Below are 19846 nucleotides of genomic sequence, written 5' to 3' on the forward strand. Positions count from 1 at the left end.
CATGAAACCCCTCACAGGGTCTGCTGAGGGCAGTGCGGCCCCACCTCGCAATGGCGAGCAGTGGGGACCTCCCTTACAACGGGGAACGATGCGATCCCCTTGGGAGCACTTGGCTGCCACAGGCTGCATATCCCTGTTTTCAGATCCACCTGGGGAGTTGCCTTCCTGCCCCTATCCTGGTGGGAAGCTGTGTTAGTCGGGATCTGGTTTGTAACCCCATAAACGCTGTTGGAGTGTGGCCGACCCAGCGTGTCCTGTTTGCCTCCCCTGTTTCTCCACCCCAGTATTCCCAGGAGGATTTCTTGGAGTCAGCCCCCCCTCTTTGCCTGGCAAAGCAAGTCTTTGCCTGGCTTTGATATTCTTTTTCCATGTGGGATGGTTTTGATCCTGTTCTCCGGAGCTGTCATCACCCCCCCCAGCAGTCGCCATCCCAGGCCCCGCTCATGTGGTGCACACCTGGAAAATGTTGGGAAGGGCCTGGGCTTTGAAGCTCAGCTTGTTCCCTCCACATATTTGTTCCATCGTGTAATGGGATTTGCTGAGGAGACAGAGCTCAGGGGAACAGGCTGCACATGAAAGGGAGGGAAGAGAAGATCCAGCAGGATCTGGGTGGGAGAATCCTGCCACAGGGATGAGCCCTTGACATTGGAATGGGCGCTCGGACATGGCTTGAATATGAGCACTGGGACATGGCTTGGGCATGGGCACTTGGATGTGGCTTGGATATGGGCATTGGAACGTGGCTCCTCTAGTTATAAAAACCCTAAAAAGTTCTTCCTAATATAGTTTATTTTTTATTGGATCCTGGAATGGGTTGGGTTGGAAGGAACTTTAAGGATCATCTCATTTCAACCTCATTCCATAGCCCAGGTTGCTCCAAGCCCTGTCCAGGCTGGCCTTGCACATTCCAGGGATGGACATGCACAGCTGTGGATGTGGATGGGGCACAAGGGGATGTCCCTCTCCTCCTGACTGGAGATGGACCGTCTTGGATGGGAATGAGGGGGATGAGGGATTTTAGGAGGTTTAAACGTGTGAAAAGGACTTCAGTGATGGATAAGGAAGGAAAAAAATTGATGGGAACCTGCAGCTTCCATAGTGCATGGAACAGAACATGGGCTCCAAAGGGAATGGCAACTGGAATGGGCTCTGGAAATCCATCAGGAATGATGGGAATCTCCTTGTGTTTTCCATGCTCTGTGTGGACTCGTGTTCCAGCTTAATGGGGAGAAACATATTCTAGAGCTGATGGGAAACAGCACATCCAACCCCCCCGCCCCAGTCCCAAAATAGGGTTGCTTGGTCTTTTGGGGGTTTCATTTCCCTTCCAGTCGCCCCCCCCCGGAGTTGATGGTGTGAGATCCGTTGGGAAGGGTGAATAGAAGTCAAAGAAAACTCTTTTGGCACTTTGGGAGGGCCGAGGGAGCCGCGTCCCTAATCCTGCCATGGTCCTCGTCACCTTATTATTAGAGCTGTGTAAATCTGGCAGGGATTTGTGTTTGCCAAATATACCCCTGGCCTAGATTTGGGATTATATTTGGAATTTGGGCCAGTTTCCACGCCTGTGCAGTCAGGAATTTTTGCCAGTTTGGAGCATCACCACAGGAAAGGGGATAATAAAGGACAGAGGAGTCAGGAAGGGAGAGAGCTAAGAGTGGAAGGCAAAAAGGACAAAGGAATGCGGATCACTTTCCTGCTTTTCTGCTCGCTCCTTCCTTCCAGATCCCTAATTTCCCATTTTCATCTCCATTTTTGCTCATTTAGAGGAATTACAGAAATTCCAGCCCCTCTTGGCCACAGGAAGGTCCTGCTGGGGTGGGAGGAGTAGATTTTCCTCAATAAGGGGCCGTAAAGCTGTGACTTCCCAAGGTCAGCAGGGGAATCCAAGGAATAAATCCCAGTGGGAGGTGCAGGGTGCGTGGACAGGGAGTCCAGTCTGTGCTGGGGTTCATCAGGGATAATTATCCGTCTCCTCTGGCTGCACTGGGAAGGTGGAGCAGGAGATTGCAGGATTTGGGTCCTTCTGCAGTGGTGACTCATGGATTATGAACTCAGAGAGGTTTGGATGTGGCATAGGAATCATATGGGAATGTGGACCTGGAGAGCTCCATCACAGAATCATAGAATGGTTTGGGATAAAAGAGATTTTATGGATCATCTCATTCCAAGCCCCTGCCATGGGCAGGGACACTTTCCACAGATCAGGTTGCTCCAATGTGGCCTGGAACAACTTCCAGGGATGGGGAATCCACAGCCCCTCTGGGCAGCCTGTGCCACGGCCTCCCCACTCTCCCAGCCAGGAATTCCTTCCCAGTATCATCCCATCTAAACCAGTGGGAAGCCATTCCCTGTGTCCTGTCCCTCCATCCCTCCTGGGATGCTCCTCTCTGCCAGGAAAGGGATCTGCAGGAATACAAGAGAGAATTCCCAGCCCTGGGAAGTGGAGGCAGCAGGGGCTGGGGCAGAGGGAACCCACCCTCATTATTTACCCGACTTGGAGCTCTACCTTTTCCAAAGGACACCAGATAGATCCCTGCAATTATCTGGGAAGGGGGAGGAGTTGCGGTTTGGGTGCCTTTGATGTGGAGCTGCACCAGCTCAGCTTTTGGAAATTTCATTTGAAAGGAGCCCTTCACATCTGCTTTTTGTGCTGGAGCCAAAAAAAGGGGGATTTATCCATGCCAGTGGGGGCATTCTGGAGGGTGAGAGTGACACAAACCCCTTCTGGCCCTTCCTGGGAAAAGCAGGGGATTAATAATTGGTTGGTTTGGAGAAAGGGGTATTTTCAGCTCAGTGCCTTCATGTCTTCCTCGAATCCTCTCAGAAATCCCATTTTTCCTTATATTATTAATGCAGCAGCTGTTGCAGCTCAGGCAACTTTCAAAGAAATTCTGGGGGAAAAAAAGGGGGGTGTGTTTCCATTTTGGGAGCTTTAGTTTTGCTTCCTGCAGTTTCTGGATGGGGAAGCAGGTATCCCCAAATCTCATCAGGATGTGGGTGCATCCCCCAGGTCACCACAGGGGGTTTGATCCTTCATCTCTTTATTCGTTAAGCTTCCAAAGGGCTTTTTCCCAGTTGGTTTTCCAAAGATGAGTTGTCTCTCTCCTCTCTCTGGTTGTGCAGATGATGCAGCCACAGCTGGCTGACATTTGCGGATCTTCCCAAGCTTTGTTGGGAAGTGGGCAGGTCACGCTCAGGTTGAGGTGGGTCAGATTCATCTCTGTTCCATCCAGGTGGAAGGGGACGAGGGGCAGTGTTGTGCCAATGTCACCCACTGCTGCTCTGCCATGGAATAGGTGCAAATCCCTCCTTCCTGCAGCATTCCCCTTTCCTGGGGCTCAGGAAGGAGGAGCAGGTATGCAGTGCTTGGAGTGTGGTCCCTCCTTGGCATCCATCCAGGGTTGATGGGAGGCTCTGGGGTGCCTGAGCCCTATGGGAATATCTTGGAGTGGGAGTTAGGGGGGTTATGGTATCCACGTGCACCACGAGGTCCATGCTCATCCTTGGAGGTGTTCATTTGGACAAGGGAAGGCTCCAGGGAGCCTTAGAGCCCCTTCCAGTGGCTAAAGGAGGGTTAAAGGAGGCTAAAGGAGGGTTAAAGGAGGCTAAAGGAGAGAGACTGGGGACAAGGGATGAAGGGACAGGACACAGGGAGTGGCTTCCCTTTGGTTTCGATGGGATATTGGGCAGGAATTCCTGACTGTGAGTGTGGTGAGCAGCTGGGATGGCATTCCCAGAGAAGCTGCGGCTGCCCCTGGATCCCAGGGAGTGTCCGAGGTGGGAATAAGCCGGTCTATGGAAGGTATCCCTGCCCACGGCAGGGGGTGGAACGCGCCGATCCTCAACCTCCCTCGCCGGCCAGCCGTTCCGTGGCCCCCCGTGCCCCGCTGCCGACCTTGGCCACGCCGCGCGGGTCGCGGGGGTCGCGGGGGTCGCGGCGGGCCGGGGGCGGGCGCTGCGGGCCGTGTGTGTGCGAGTGTGACAGACTGTGAAATGGGGCGTCGCCGCGCGGCTGCGCCGCACCTGGGCCCTTCAGCTGTGATTGATCGCGCCGCTCATGTGGAAGGGGCCCATCTGCTCTCCCCTCGCCGCCTCCCGCCGCCCGGCCCGCGCCCGCCGCTCCGCCCGCCCCGCCAAACCCGCACCCGCGCCCGGCCCCGCCGCCTCCCGCCGCACCCGCGGCCGGCCCGGCCAGCGGCGACTCTTACTGCGGCGAGGAGCTCTCCTGTCCCCGCGCCAGCGCTTAATTAAAACCGCTGACATCATGGCGGTATAATTAAGCGTGGCATTAATTAAGCTGGAATAACGATTTTTTTTTTATTTTTTTTTTTTTTATTAAGAGCCGCGACAACAACAAAAAAAAATCCCAAATCGTGCCGTGTAAACCCGCGAGAAACCCATCCCGCCGCCGCCGCTCCCGCGATGGGGACGAACATCCTTCGGGGGTCTCGCCTCGGCGTTTTCGGGAAGATTCGGGGGGTTGTCGCCTTTTTGCCTGTTTTTTCTGCTTTTGCCCCAAAAGTGCTGATCGGCTCCTGGCATTCTGATGGCTAATTATGCATCGGAGAGCTTCGACAGCTGCATTCATCATCATAAAATGTAATAATTAATGACATTCCAACAAAGAAAAATATGCAAATGAGCGCTCATTAGCATTTTCATATTCAGCTTTGATAATGCTTTTGCTGACAAGGTTGTAATTAATGAAAATTCATGTCGCAGTCAGGAGATTGGATCGGTTTCATTCCGCTCACAATTCCCAAATGCTTGCATTATGGAAAATCGGCGGCTCTGCCAACTTTTTCAGGGAAGGGAAAAAAAACACAACACACACACACACACACTAAAAGCACCAGATGCAAATGAAGGGGAGGGAGCCGTTAACTCCTTCCAGCCCTGGCCCCCTCCCAAAAAACCAGGGAAGAAAAACAACCCCAGCAGGAATATGGGAATTGCAGGAAAACTTTTCACTCCTCTTTATTTTCCCTTTGGCTCTCCCTGTGTGTGAGTGAACTCGGAGGGGATGAAGCGCTGCCGGTGTGTTCACTCCTGACCTCATCCAATTCGTTCCCGGGTTGTTTGTGCATCCAAGGGTTCCTCGTGCCTGGACAGATCCATCAGCATCACCACGGTGGTGGCTCGGTGTGGGGTGCAGGATCCGACTGTGATCCTGCTGTTCCTTGGGATGGGATCTGGGACAGGATCTGGCCGTGATCCTGTTGTTCTTGGTTCTGGATCCATCCATGCTCTTATTCCTTGGGACAGGATCTGGCCCCGGCTGCTCCCGCTCCTTATTCCTGGCATTCCCAACCCTTCTTCCGCCCTTCAGTTCCTTCCAGGGCCTCCAAGAGTTCCACCTTTTCCCTGTGTGCTGCTGGTGGTGGGGTTGTGTCAGGAAAACGCCATGGGGAGCCCCCACGGTCCTCCGGTGCCAACACAATTCCAAAGGAAAAGAAAATAACCTGCAATTGCAATTCCCTGTGTTGGGATTGTTTGTATTTATTGTTCCCCCCCAAACCAGTGTCCAGGTGGGAATGGGAAGCGTGAGGAGGAGGAAGGTGACACTGCTCACAGGGAAGAGCGGCCCGATCCAGAGCAATTCCACCATTCCCAGCTCCAGGAAGAGCTCTTTCCCCATCGATTTGAGCACCAATTCTGCCCAGATAATTCAATTTTTAAGAACTTTTTAATCTCAGACTTTAGAACATGATTTATATTTGAATATCAAAGAATTCGGGAGGTTTAAATGATCGGGGTTTATTTTTCCGGGATAATTTCCCTTCGGATGGGCAGAATGCCCAGGCAGATGGTGCAGTGGCACCTGTAAACAATCGGAATGGAGCCGTTCATCCCGACATTTCTCGGAGCTGTTTCATTCCCTTCCATACAATAAAACTGGGATTGCGTCCTTTTTTTTCCCCCAAAAAAATCATGGTTTTGGGCTCAGGAGTAAAAATGTGGGATAAGGAAAGTGGTTGGAACAGCATCAACTGGAAATATGGGGTATTTTTAATTAAAAAACCCTGGGAACGAAGAGGGATAAAATAAGTCAAATCCACATTTTATTGTCTCGGCACAAAATGGTTTCATTTTAAAAATTCCAAATTTGGGTTAAAAATCAGAACCAACAAAAAAACTTCCCCCAAATCCTTATTTTGTAAGGAATATATTGGCACAGATTGTTCCTTTGCCATTGGGAAACTGGGAATGATTCTGCTAAGATACATTTCCTATAAATTCCACTTGATCCTTGTTTTCTAGCAGGAATTTGGGTTTGCCTTGGGAAGGGCTGGATAGATGGAAATAGTCCCTTTAAGCAGGAACAAGGTGAGGAATATTTGGATTTAAAAGCTCAAAAAAACCCTGGGAATACGTTATCCAGCCTCAATAAATATTCCACGAGCTCTTTACAAAAAATAACCTTAAAAATCCACGTATTATTGGTAGATTTCCTTGGGAAGAGCTGAACCAAAAATATGATTATTTAATTTGATTTCATTTATAGGGAATGGGAAGCACTGGGGTCTGGAACGGGATGAGGCCTGAGAGGCAGGTGGCAGAATTTAGGGATGGTTTCCAAGGGGAAAAGGGAATTTAATGGATTAGAGGAATACAATAAATATAAATTAGGTGAAATAATTGGGTAATTTTGATAATACTTGGGGGAGTGAAGCCCATTGCCGGCCCCATCCTGGCAGGCTGTGGGATTCCCCTGGGATCCGGTGCTTTAGCAAGGGAGGAGAGGGAATTATCCCTGGCTTTTCCAAGCCGTGGTAAAGGATAAACCCCCAGGACTGTCTCCTTGTCCTTCTGATTTGGGATTTGGGATGTGCAAAGTTCTCAGCTGCTGCTGGAGCCACCTCCATGTCCTGCATGGCCTGGGACATTCCCACAGGGACTGAGGGGGTGGGAATGGCCAATGGAGCATCCCAGGAGCATCAGGCAGAGCTTCCTGCAACTTCCTGACAAACCCTGTTCCCAAGGGTGGAATTGTTGAGGCTTGCAAGTGGCTCCAGGACCAACTCCCTTCCCTGTGGCACTTTCTCTGTGGTGGGTCTCCTTTATGTCCTGAAACCAGGGGAATTTTGGGAATTGCCAACATTCCAGGCTTGGAATTGGATAATTTTTAGTGCCATTAGATTTTTTGATAAGAAAGCAAAGAACAATTCGATTTTTTTTCCTTTTTAATTGTTTTTTAGCTTCATTAAATTTGACATCCCATATATTCAACTTTTTTGATAAGAAAACAATAATTCCAATTTTTTCCTCTTTAATTTGTTTTTCCTTCTTTTTCAACATCTTCTAATTAAAATCATGGGTTAAGGAAAAGAAATCCTTCCCTAAAGTTTTCATCTCCTTAACGGCTCAGAAACAGGGAATTTGGGAAATAAAGCCCTTCCACAATTCCCGGTTTTCTAACAAATTGTGGAAGCTCAGCCCCGGATTTAGCAGCTCCTTGGCTTTTGTTATGGCCATTTAATTAGGAATTCATCATTGATCAGGCTTTATATGGAGTCTCCAAAGCTTTATTCCAGGGGTGAATTCAGCTGGATTCCTCTTTCCCGCTCCCATTTCTGCTCCATGGAATCCATGGCTATGGATAACCAATGAAATATCCTGGAGCAGTGAGTTTATTCCATGATCCTGTAAGAATTAGGATATTTCACAAGCCCCCAGAAATTCCCTGTTAAAGGAAACAGCAATTTCCAAGCATTTTTCTTCCCAGTGGTTCAGGGATGCCAGGAATGTTTGCAGGAGCCAAATAATTGGGATGTGCCCAATTAAACAAGCAATGGTTTAAAATCTGCGTCCTGGGAGGATTCCTGGGAATTTTTTGGGGGAAAACCAGTGAAATCATAACCCAAAATAAAAGCCGGCATCCCTGGCATGACATTCTTGGGGGCAACTCATCCCCGAGGAACAGGGATTTGGGGCTGTTTCCTTCTTTTTTACTGGCTTTGCTTTTTCCTCGGCCTTTAAGAATGGAATCCTGGAACAGGTTGGGTTGGAAGGGCCTTAAAGCTCCTCCCATTCCAAACCCTGCCATGGAAGGAAGGAAGGAACACCTTCCATGGCCCAGGTTGCTCAGAGATGTTTGTTATCCTTGTTATCCTTGGGTTTGTGTCTGTTGATAACAGGAATATCAGGGATTTAGTGAATTCCCTGGTATAGCCTTTCCCTGAGCGGGATTTTGGTACACCTAAGCCCCTAAATCTGGGGAGAAAATCCTTTTGGGGGGCCCGAAAGCACTTGGAAAAAACTGGGAAGGCTCCCCAGTCTCCCGGATGGAATGTGAGTCCATCCAAGGAAAGTCGGGAGCGCAACTCCTTAATTGTGATGCATTTGCCGAGTTTCCCGGCTCCAGCGCCGGCCCCGCTCCGGTGCCATCTGGTCTCCCATGGAACATTTAACTTGTCAGATATAATGGATTGTCCTGGAAGCAGATTTTCGCTCTGAGCACTCGGCTCCTCTCTTGCATTTCCCCCGGAGCTGCGGGGCCGCGGGATGAGGGATCGGGACGGAGCCGCCGAGCGGAGCCACGCGCTCCGTTCCCCCGCCGAGGGTGACCCGTGTGGCAGGGAATGTTCCCGCTTTTCCCGGCCGCCCGGCCTGCCAGCCGGGATGGCACGGGCGTCGGACACACTGTGCCATGGGTGGGAGGAGAGGGCTCGGGAGTAGGGAAGCCTCGGCATTCCCGCTCCGGGGCTGGGGAGGCTCTGCCGTGACCTCCGTGGAGCGCAGTGGCCTCGTGCAGACCTTGGGAATCCAGGGCGGCTCCCACAGGCACTGCAGATTAAACGACAGGGATATTCTGGGATAAGGAGCTCCGGGGGGCAAAGGGCTGTGGGGGGGGAGCGATTCTGTGGATAGGGAATTACTCTCAGGAGTTCCGTGGTTGGAAGAGGCAGTGGATGAGTGTCCTTGGTGCTTCAAGGAGTTGTGGAATGGTTTGGGATAGAAGGGATTTTAAGGATCATCTCATTCCATGGGCAGGGACACCTTCCGCTATCCCAGGTTATTCCAGCCTGACCTTGGACACTTCCAGGGATCCAGGAGCAGCCACAGCTTCACTGGGAATTCCAGCCCAGCCCCTCTCCACCCTCCCAGCCAGGAATTCCCTCCCAATATCCCATCTAAACTGGTGGGAAGCCATTCCCTGTGTCCTGTCCCTCCACCTCTTGTCCCAGGTCCCTCTCCAGCTCTGCTGGAGCCCCTTTAGCCACTGGAATTTGCTCCAAGGTCTCCCTGGATCCTTCTCTATGGGGAGTTTCTATAAAGTCTCAGCCCAAATAACTCCCAAATTATCTGGGAAGTGTCAGTTCCCACGTGGAAGGGCCTGGTTAGGGTGTGCATGCCCTCTGCTGGCATTCCTGACTGGACATTATTGGGAATTTCAGCCCATTATTTGGTGTTTATCACACCATTCCTGATGCTTTTCCATCCCCTGGGAAGCTTGGGGTTTGTGCTGTCCCTCAAGCTGATCCAAATGATCCCAATTGTTGGTTTTTTGAGGGAAATTGTAACAAACCCCAATCCTATCTGTTTGAAAATTGAATTTTATGGATTGAAAAATCTTATAAATAAATAGAATTTGTGTGGGAATGAAAACTTGGGGATTTAATCTCCACATGAGGATTATTCCCATTTTTATAGGAATGTCTCTCCTTCTCTGATGTGCGGGTGATGCTGTGGGTGCTGAGATTTCTGGGATCACGGAATCCTGCAACGGTTTGGGCCAGAAGGAACTCTCTCATTCCATTTTCCCTGTTACATTCCAGGAGTAAGAAGGATAAACCACTATAAATATGTTTTCCTGGAATTTTCCTCCTCTCTTCGCCTGTTTCCAGGTGTTCAGGCCGAGATGATCCTCATTATCTCCTCCTGCCTGGAATTCCACATGAAGGAGGAACAGGAGGCTAAAGGTGTTTAGGGAGTGACTTGAAATGAAGGATTGTCTCCCAAAATTCTCCTTCTCATCGTGGAATCTTGGATTCCTGAGGCCCTTGGGGTGGCCTCGGGCCCTGCTGCTCCGAGGAATCTTTAGGGCTTCCCCACCTCGTTAAATACCCCTATTTTTCCGTCAGACTGGGAAGAAACCGTCGTTTTGTTCCAGCAAATCCCTAATTTAATTAGGGAAGTTCATTATTCTGCTCTCAATTAGTGCCTAGATTTGATATCCAGTTTATTAATCCCTGAAATCCCTGGAATGTTATCGATTGGTTGCCTAACTGTGGGACTAAAGGAGCATTTAATATAAATCTGGGAGAACCTGCTCCTCGAAATTCCTTGTTTTTATCATTATTCCTACAATTCCAAGTCCAGTTTTGTGAATTTTTTAGTTTGAAAAGCACACGGAGAAATCCCAGATTTCCCCAGAACCGGCACCAAGATTGGATCAGTTAAAGAAATCCAGGGATAAATTTGCCTCCACCTTTTGGTTTGGATTCCCTGTTTCAGGAATTTTGGGTTCATCATTTCAGGAATTGTGGGCAGTGCTAAAAAATCTTAGTCTGGAATTTTCCTGGAGTGAGGAAGAAGCACAGGAGGGGTCGTGGAGGTCAGGCCCATCCCTATCCTTGAATTCTATGAGCCAGGCAAAGCTGGTTGGGATCATATTCATGGATAGACAGGGATCCATGGGTGTTGTTTGTGTAAGGAAGGAATTTGGGGATTTTTGGGAATTAACTTTCCCTGTTTAACCAGTGAGCCGTCGCCGAAGCCCCACTTCCCACCTTGAAATTGCCTGCGTTCGGTTCACACCGTGTAGCTTTATTTTCCTATGGGTTTTTGGGATTTGCTTTCCTTGGAATTTTGATGGTGCTGCATAAAGAACCCCCTCCCTTTGTCCTGCCTTTTCGCCCTTTTTCTCCTTTTTCCTCCCTTTTCCCCCCTTTTTTCCCTTTTGTTTTCTTTTCTTTCTTTTTTTTTTTTTTCCCTATTTTTCTCTTTTAAAGAACAGAATATTCCAAAGTTGTGGAAAAATAGGAAAACTCTGTGCTGACTCCTCTGCTGAGAATGTGGGTGGGATATTTGAAATTCCAGTTCTGATTCCATTCGTAATTCCATTTTTAATACCTTGGGAAGGTGCCCATGGAGAGGGCAGGACATATAGAAATTATATTTATGTATATTAAATTATATTTACATAAGATTATATTAATATATAAAATTCTATTTATATAAATTAATATTTTTGATATATATGTATTCTATTTCTATATCTCTCTTCCTCCATGGGTGAGCTGCTCACAGGTATTGGATAAATGGCCTAAAATTCCTATTTATTTCAAGGAGGTTTTCCTTGGGTAATTCCTAATTCCCTACAATTTTTAGGTTAATTTTTCTGCTGAAATGAGGCAGGATTTTAATCTCTCAGGTAAACAAATCCCTATTTTTTTTGATGGATAACCCAGCAGCGGGCAGAGCCCATGCCGGTGGCTGGAAATCTGGGATTCAGAGACGTTCACTCTGCATCTCCTGCAGCCCAGCCTCAGAAAATCTGGGATGCAAAGCCAGGGATTGAGGTGGAATTCAGCTGTTTGATGCTTCCCCCGAATTCCCTGTGCTCTGTCCAGCAGCCCCTGTGTGTCCATTCCCGGGGATCTTGGAAGTTCGTCCCGTGCTCCCTTTGCTCAGGAGCTCATCCCAAATATTCCCCAGCTCATTCCTAGGCTGGTTTTTGGAATTTCCCTTTAATTTGGCATTAAATTCATCTTTAATTTGTGTTTAATTCGCCAGTGATGGGACTCAGTCGGGTTCCATTCCCGGCTGAGCCGTCGGACATCGGAGGGAACGATCCTTAACTATTCAAAATGCCGAAAATACAGGGATAAAATAACAAATACATTTAAGCAAAATCTGTTTGAAGCCATGAAAATTCCAGTGCCTGATAAAAGGCCTGTTTTGGTTGTCCCCAGCCAGGTTTTCCTGCCTGACCAAGCCCTAAATCCCAAATTAAAATATTCTGGTGGAATATTTCTCTTAAAAATTATGTTCAATATGGAATCGAGGGAAATATTGAATTAATAAATTTGAGAGAATTAATTTCCCTTCCTTTTCTCTGCATTTGGAAGAGTGGCCTCATCCCTCTCCTCTTGCTTCCCAGAAAACAGCCAAGGTGCCTTTTCTCCAGGACAGGGATTGGGATGACTTGCATTTATCCTTTGAAAGTTGCTTCGAATTCCTCCTGGGCTGAATCAGTTTTTCCAAGCCCACCATGGTTCCAGTGGCTCTTTGTGGATTTATGGAATGATTTGGACTGGGCTGCTTTTATAAGAAAAGCACCCGGGGAATATTTCGGGAGAAAGGGGTTCCGGGAAGAGAAGGCGGCTTTTTTCCCGGAGGTATTTAGGGAGCAGGGAGTCGCAATTCCGCGTGTGCCAGGCCAGCGGGAGCGGCTCGGAGTTCTCCCTTTGTCTGTGCCGTGATTGGCATTGTGGCCGTTCCCTGAACATCCATCCCCACGTCCCCCCCACGCTCCGGCACTTCCCTGCCTTCCCCAAACCCACCCAAACTTCCTCCCCGTGCCGGCCAACTTCCAGGCAGAGCTTTGTTCCCCGGAGCCTCTGGAGTCTCCGGAGCACCGAGCCGGGAATTCGCAGCACGTTGGCACAGCTAAAAATCCACCCCATCCCTTCTCCCTCTCCCACCCTCACAATTTTTCCCCCGTGGCATGGAGGGGGGGGTGTGTTTTTTTCCCGAATCAGGCCAGCGGGGCCTTTTCTCCAGGAAAACGCGGCCGCTCGGCCGGGAAAAACAGGAGCGCAGAATGCTCCGCTCCTGCCTCTTTTGAGGAGTTGTAGCCATGGGGCTTTGGCACTGCCACCCTTGTCTCTGTGCCAAAAAATATCCGCAGCGCCTGCCGCATTCTAGTACTGGAGGCTTGGCTCGAAAATTCCGCAGTGGATGCGTCGGGAAAGCCACGGCGCTGAACGCGCTCCCTCTGCTTTCCCCCCGAACACTCCCGGAGCTGCCGGGGCACCTGCGCCTTCCGCCTCCCAACCCTTGGAAAATGCCGAGTTCCTGGGAAACTGGGGAAAATCGAGGAGCGGCTTTTCTCAGCCCAGCAGTTGTTGTTTAAAGAGCTGGGTGTTGTCACAGGGCTCGTTGGTGTGTGCCGGGGAAGCGACGGGAGCAGAGGTAATTGGAAATGGATAATTTATAGGGAAGATGTTCCCCCTCAACCCAGCGGGAATGGTTTGATGGTTACGGGTGAGGGAAAAACCCTCAAACTCTCCACAAACTCTCTGCAAAATCTCCATGCAAAATCCACACAGCATCCACACAGAATCCATACAAAATCCACACGGAATCCACACAAAATCCACATGGAACCCACACAGCATCCACACAGAATCCACACAGACTCTCCAGCCGGGGGTTTTTAACGATTCCCAGAGTCCTCCCTTTATTTGGGGTGTGCAGGAGGTGGCTTTTGGGTTGCTCCCGGTAGCCACCTCAAAACTGTCTCCAGAGCTCCGGAGTGCCGGGTTCGGTGGGAAAAGCGGCCGCCGGAGATGAAATCTTTCCCGAGCAGCACAATCCTTAAAAAAAAACCCAGCCAAGTCAATCTCCCGCTGGCTGCGGAGCCGCTTTGGTACCTCGGAGCCTTCGACAGAGCCCTGGCCGGGTGCCCATTGATGTCATGGAAACACTCAAATTACCGGGAATGATTCACGTCTCCGGCGGTCCCTGTTCCTCCCCCACGCGAGCGGCAGCGCGGCCCAGCCCTGACAACTTGTAATTTGCGGGGGGTTTATTTTGGTGCCGGGGTAAATATTTCTGCCCAAACGCAAATTAAGCCGCGCCTGAGACGATGGCAAAGGGGCTGCCCAGGTGCTCCCACTCTCTCCCCTCAGCCCATGCTTCCTTTCGGGAATTTTTGGCCCCCCAATTCCTGGCTCTCGCTGTTCCTGAAGACTTCCCAACCCTCTCAGGGAGACGGGAGCAGCACGTGGATTGAATTGTAGTGTCTCGGCCTTGAACTTGTGGATTCCCCGTTTGGATTTCATTGTGGTTTCAATCCTGACTTATCTCTGGTATTCTCAAGTGGAGGGTTATCTGTGATCTTGGAACACCCAGCTCCGAGGTCTTCCTAAAGTTAGGCCTAATCCCCCACCGATCGCAGCAATACTTGTGAGGTACTGGAATATTTTATACAGAAAACAACAAAAACAAGGAAGAAACAAAAGGCTCCAGAGGCTTAAATTGGGATGGGGAGAAGGAATTTTGATTCCAAGGCACTTGGAATAGCCAAACTGTGTCCACAAAGGACCCTCAGAGCCGGTGGTTGGATATTAAAGGCTCCTGGAGCCGGCATGTGTCCATGGATTTTGGGAATGATTTCAGTGAGCTCTAGCAGCCTTTGTTTGATGATCTATCTTGCCTTGGCTTCTGAATGGAATGTGGCTGGGATTGGGAGTAGGGAGCCCGACAGCAAACCCAGCTCCTGGGTATGGAGTATCCCCAGGATCACCGGGAGGCACAGGGAGCATCCGCTCCCTCATCCCGGGCGCTGCACAAGGGGCTTTGCTGCCTCTGAATGCCGGGAATTTTGGGGGGAATTGTTCCTGCCTCCTGGATGTTTAGTCAGCAGTGCTTCCCCCGCTTCCCCTGCTGGGCTTCTCCTCTCCTGAAGGGTGGTCTTTCCCTGGCAATATGTTTGGGATCAGCCCTCTTGCCTGCTCTTTGTCTGGGAGCACGTGGGGCGCTGCTGCTCAGCCGCCACTTGGCACTTGGCACAAACCTCCTCTTCCCTCCCTCACTTCCCCATTCAATCCCAAAAAATCCCCCTTGCTGCCCTCTGGAAAAGCGAAGGGGCCGATGCTGCGAGTCGGGCTCTGGGATGGGAGCATTCAGAGCTTCCTGGGAAAAAAAGGAAGGAAGATAAAAAGGGGCTTGGGGTGGGCACAGAGATCCCCACTTGGCTCCTGGCCCTTCTGGCCCAATCCATGCCTCCTTCTCAGGTGGATCATGAGGGAATTTTCTCCTGGGAAAGAGCAGGGAAGCACATCCCCAGCAACTCCTGGAAGCTGCGAGAGCCAGGAGGTGGGAATGTCAGGTGCCTAGGCGGGAGATCAGCTCCCACCTTCACCCAGCCCATGGAATCCCATCAAATCCCAGCTCCAGGAGCAGCGCAGCCAGGATTAGGAAGCTTAATTCCCATCACTGTCACCAGGAAGTTTAATTCCCATCCCATCCATCCCAGCAGGAAAACTGTGAATCCCTTTCTGTGTATTCCAGTGGCAGCAGTGCCTGGTTTATCTATGGAATATATATATAAATACATATGGAATCGGTGTTGGGAAGACTGGATGAGCATCCTCTAAAGCCCCTGGAGAAGCTTTGTGTGTGTTTCTGTGTTATCCATGTATTTACCTGGATTTTCCATCTCTTCCCAGGTAAAACAGAACGAGGTTCCTACTCATCATATGGACGAGATTCCAACTTACAGGGCTGCCACCAGGTGAGTGAGAATCCTTGGGAATTCCATCCCAGCCCCCTAGCCAGGAATTCCTTCTCAGTATTCCATTTAAATCACTGGGAAGCCATTCCCTGTGTCCTGTCCCTCCATCCCTTGTCCCCAGTCCCTCCCCAGCTCTCCTGGAGCCCCTTTAGGCTCTGGAATTTGCTCCAAGGCCTCCCTGGATCCTTCTCTTCTCCAGGGGAGCACCCCCAGTGCTCCCAGCCTGGCTCCACGTCTGAGGGGCTCCAGCCCTGGGAGCAGCTCCGTGCCCAGCTTGAATGGGGCTGGGAGTGCCCATGGAAGGGGTCCCTGCCCGCGGCACGGCTGGCACTGGAGGAGCTTTCCCAGCCCTCACACCCCAAACCATTCCAGGACTCCACACAGCCCTCAGCTGCAGGAGCAGAGCTCGGGAATCCCAGATAGGGATCTCAGAGACTCCCAGCAATCCAGAGCTTGGTTCCTTCCTGAAGTTCCTGGCGGAATTTCACCCTCCATCTGCAGCTTCCCAGCCCTGCCTTGGTGGCTTGGAACTATCAGCTTCCTTGGAAAAATTATCCCTTATTTGTAATCCCTATCAGGAAGGAATTCCAGGCTGTGAGGGTGGGGAGGGAATTCCTGGAGAAGCTGTGGCTGTCCCTGGATCCCTGGGAATGCCCCAGGCCAGGTGGGATCACCGGGGCTGTGGAAGGTGCCCTGCCCTGCTCCCATGTTTCAAACCCTTGGGAAGTGCTGCTTTTCCACAGCTCCTCCCCGTTCCCTGGTTAATATGTGTTCCCAGTTGGAATCAATCACTCTGGGGAGATGGTGCCGTGCTGACCAGTCTTGGACAAGCTTTGCAAAATGATTGATTCCCAGCCCAGCTTTGGAAAACTTGCGAGCAGCTCCATGTGGAGCCGGAGCCAGTCCCGCTCTGCGCTCCTGGCAGCGCCGGGGGCTGGCGGAGCAGCCATTCCCTCCAGGCCCAGAGCCGGGAGCACATATGGAAGTTTCTACTCGTTGTCACGTTTGCTGGGCATGTGGTACCTCCCTGCTATCCTGACGCTGGGACTGATGGGATGGAGCGCGTGCAGAGCGGCACGGACGGCTCCGGAATTACAAACAGCTCTAATAGGCCTTTTCCCGGGAAAAGGACGGTGCTGGGAGCTGGGCTCGTGTCTCTGCGTCGTTCCTGTCTTGGCACTCCAGGAAGCTCATTGGGGATCATCACAGAGATGATCCGGGAGCTGTAGAGCCAGGCTGGGAGACCTGGGAACCTTCACCTGGAGAAGGGAAGGATCCAGGGAGACCTCAGAGCAAATTCCAGGGCCTGAAGGGGCTCCAGGAGGGCTGGAGAGGGACTGGGGACAAGGGATGGAGGGACAGGACACAGGGAATGGGATGTTGAGAAGGAATTCCTGGCTGTGAGAGTGGCGAGGGGCTCGGATGGAATTCCCAGAGAAGCTGTGGCTGTCCCTGGATCCCTGGAATAACCTGGCTGGAATAACCTGGGCTATGGAAGATGTCCCTGCCCGTGGCAGAGGGTGGGCACTGGATGATCCTTAAGGTCCCTCCCACCCAAACCATTCCACAGGGAGGGCTCTTCCCTTTCCCAGGGAGCTGGAAGGGCTGTGGATGTGATTCCATAAAACCCCAAAATCCAGGTTTGGGTCCCATTCAGAGATGGGGAATCCACCACCCCTCTGGGTGACCATTCCCAAATCCATGATGCTGGATCATGTCAGGATGTGGAAGCAGCTTCTCCTCTGAGGATCAGGACAATTTTCTCTACCAATTCCTGTTCCCATGGGAAAAAAAGGGACTCTGTTTATATTCCCAGCTGGTGAACAGGAAGAGGTTAAAAATCCTTGGAAGCTCTCGAAGCTTTTTGGCCCCGTCGTTCCTTTGGTCTCTCAGATGTTTTCCAGCGACTTCGGTTCCAAACGTTATCCCTGTAATTTCCATAAAACACTGGGAGCTCTCCGAGCCTTCCCTGTGTTCTCCCATTCAAAGGGAAAACATGGATTCTCTCATTAAACTTGGGAATTCAGCCACGAAACCCCTTGTTAAGGGGGAGCCAGGGTGGGATGTTCCCCCCGAGCCAACCTGAGCCAGCATTCCGCTTGCAAGGCCTTTGTATCCAACATTTCCACAGGAAAATGGGATGACAAGGGCCTTGTAAGGTGAGCAGGGCCGGGCTTTAAGGATTTGTCGAAATAATTTGCCAAAGAGGAACATTTTGAAGCCAATCCTGGTAGAAAATCCCCCCTTGATCATCTTGAAAGGGAAGCAAGGCAGAATCCAACACGGTGACAAGTTTTTTCCCAGGAAAAATATTCCCAAAATATTCCTTTCTGCACCTCATTGTTCCTCAGCGTCTCATCCATCCCAGAGGGTTTAGGCTTAGAAAAAATGGGATGAGGGCACTTGCAGGTGTTTGGAATTTCAGCCTGGCATGGAAATGGTACATGGAAAACAGGGATACCAGGATCTGTGTCTCTTAGTTTATAATTCATAGGAATATCCTGATAAAAACTGGGGCTTCCTGGGAATTATCCAACCCCTTATGGTGCCTTTTTTCCCCATCCATTAATATCCCAGGATTGTCCATATTTCCATGCCTTCCTCCCTGTATTTCCCGGGATTTTGGGGTGCAAAAGGTATTTTTTTGCTGAATCCAGAGGCTGATGAAGCTCGACCTCTTTGCTCCAAAACACTGGAGCCACTTTTTTTGGGAATTGGTGAGGGAATAGACTGGGAAAGTCACCCAGGTCAGGAGCACGGGGAGAGGAGCAGGGAGCGCCTCTGGTGATCCAGGTGCACGGAGGGACTCCTCCCAGCTGGAAGGTCATGGAACACATTCCATGCTCCCCTTCTTCCTGGGAAAAGCCCTCATTAAACAGGGTGGGAACGGCGGGATCGCCGCATCCCGGCCGACATTCCCGGTGCCGGAGCGGAGGGAACAAAGCAGGGAAGCGGTGCTGGCAGGGAGAGCAGAGGGATCTGAACGGGAATAATGGAGGGAAGGAGCTTTGATCTTTAATAATGTCAGGAATTTTAATTGGAGGGACGGAGCAGCAAGAAAAGAGCGGGATGAGCCCGTTTCCTGGGATAAAGGGCAGGAATTCCTAGGAAATAAGAAATAATTGTAGGATAAATCACTGGGAAGTTCAGTGGCAGAAGGAATTGCTTTAAATGGCTTCATTTGGGCTCAATCTCCTGATAAATTGTTAGAAAAGCGGGAAAGGCATTGGTGTTGCCGGTGGATCCAGGTGTGGGAAGGGAAGCAGGGATTGCTGGGAGCCTCCCGCTCTCTCCAGAGGCACTTCCAGCCTCACGGGGCCACCTCTCCATCAGAAGGTGGATATTCCTGCTCCCACATTCCCGCTCCACCGGGCTGAGTACCTGCAGGTGCAGAGCATCCCGGGATTCCCAACCTGCATCCCTGCTCCTTATCCTGCCCCTGCCCAGTTGGGAGAAACCAGGGATGTGATCTGATGCTTTTCCCTGATCCCACCTGGATGAGGCTCCTCCGAGGCTTTGGGAGAAGGGCCCAGATGTCCCTGGAGCCACATCCCAGAGCTCGGAGGGGCCCGGGAAGCAGCTGGACCCCCGGGATGCTCCGACCCCAGCCCTTGGCAGCCGTTCAGGGAAGGAGCTTCAGCTGTTTTAGGCTCATCCCGTTTTCCTCCCGCCTGGGACGTTCCAGGCTTGATGCCGCATCGATGCCAACAAAAAATATCCCAGGAATTCAAAATGCAGGGATTTTTCCCTGAGCCATGGTTTTGGCTTCCAGGTTCCCTTTAATGTGAATTATTTTCATTAGGAAAATTCTGCACTCGAATCCCACCTGTTTCCACAACAAAGGAAAAATATTCCAGCTTTTTCTAAGGATGATTTCCAGTTTTTTCCCGACCTCTTCAACCCGAGACAAATATTCTGGTGAAATCCACATAATTTTCCTTTAAAAAGCAGCCCCTGAGCTTTGCAGCAGCAGCGGCAGTTGGGTTTTTCCAGGAGGGATAATTTCCTTTCCATCTGGATGGATTTGGTGGATTCTCTCCCTCTCCAGCTTTAACTCTTTGTCTTGTTATTCCCGTTTTGGAGGCAGCAGGAAAAAAATAACAAAACCAGGAAGGTGTAGAAACACCTTAAAAAAACAAGACAAAAGATTGGAATTAATAAGAAATCCAAGGCTGTGGCTCCGTGGGGAAAATCCTGGGAATTTAGGATTTTGCTATGTTGTTTATTTTGATAATTTGGGGAATTGTTTTTGGTTTCAATTCCAATGTCTTTCGATGTCTCTGGACATGAAACCCTTTGAAACCTCCTCCTTTCTCCCGAAATGGTGACTCTGATCCCAATACACTCCCGAGTTTCCAGAGCTGGGACTGGGACCAGGGA

At 50.6% G+C, this 19846-nt stretch overlaps 1 protein-coding gene across 8 annotated transcripts in view; it reads left to right on the forward strand.

The window, feature by feature from the left end:
• The window catches only part of TCF4 (transcription factor 4), a 72370-nt gene that overhangs the window by 8918 nt on the left and 43606 nt on the right, over positions 1-19846 (forward strand). For all 8 annotated transcript variants that reach the window (XM_027907609.1, XM_027907614.1, XM_027907611.1 and 5 more), the window contains exon 3: positions 15402-15466. In XM_027907609.1, the coding sequence (XP_027763410.1) occupies positions 15402-15466 (65 nt within the window). The remainder of the gene's footprint in view (positions 1-15401; positions 15467-19846) is intronic.

This window comes from Empidonax traillii, unplaced genomic scaffold (genome assembly GCF_003031625.1).
Source record: "Empidonax traillii isolate 1590-97213 ecotype Southwest subspecies unplaced genomic scaffold, ASM303162v1 scaffold1499:size99741, whole genome shotgun sequence".
In the NCBI taxonomy this organism is placed as follows: domain Eukaryota; kingdom Metazoa; phylum Chordata; class Aves; order Passeriformes; family Tyrannidae; genus Empidonax; species Empidonax traillii.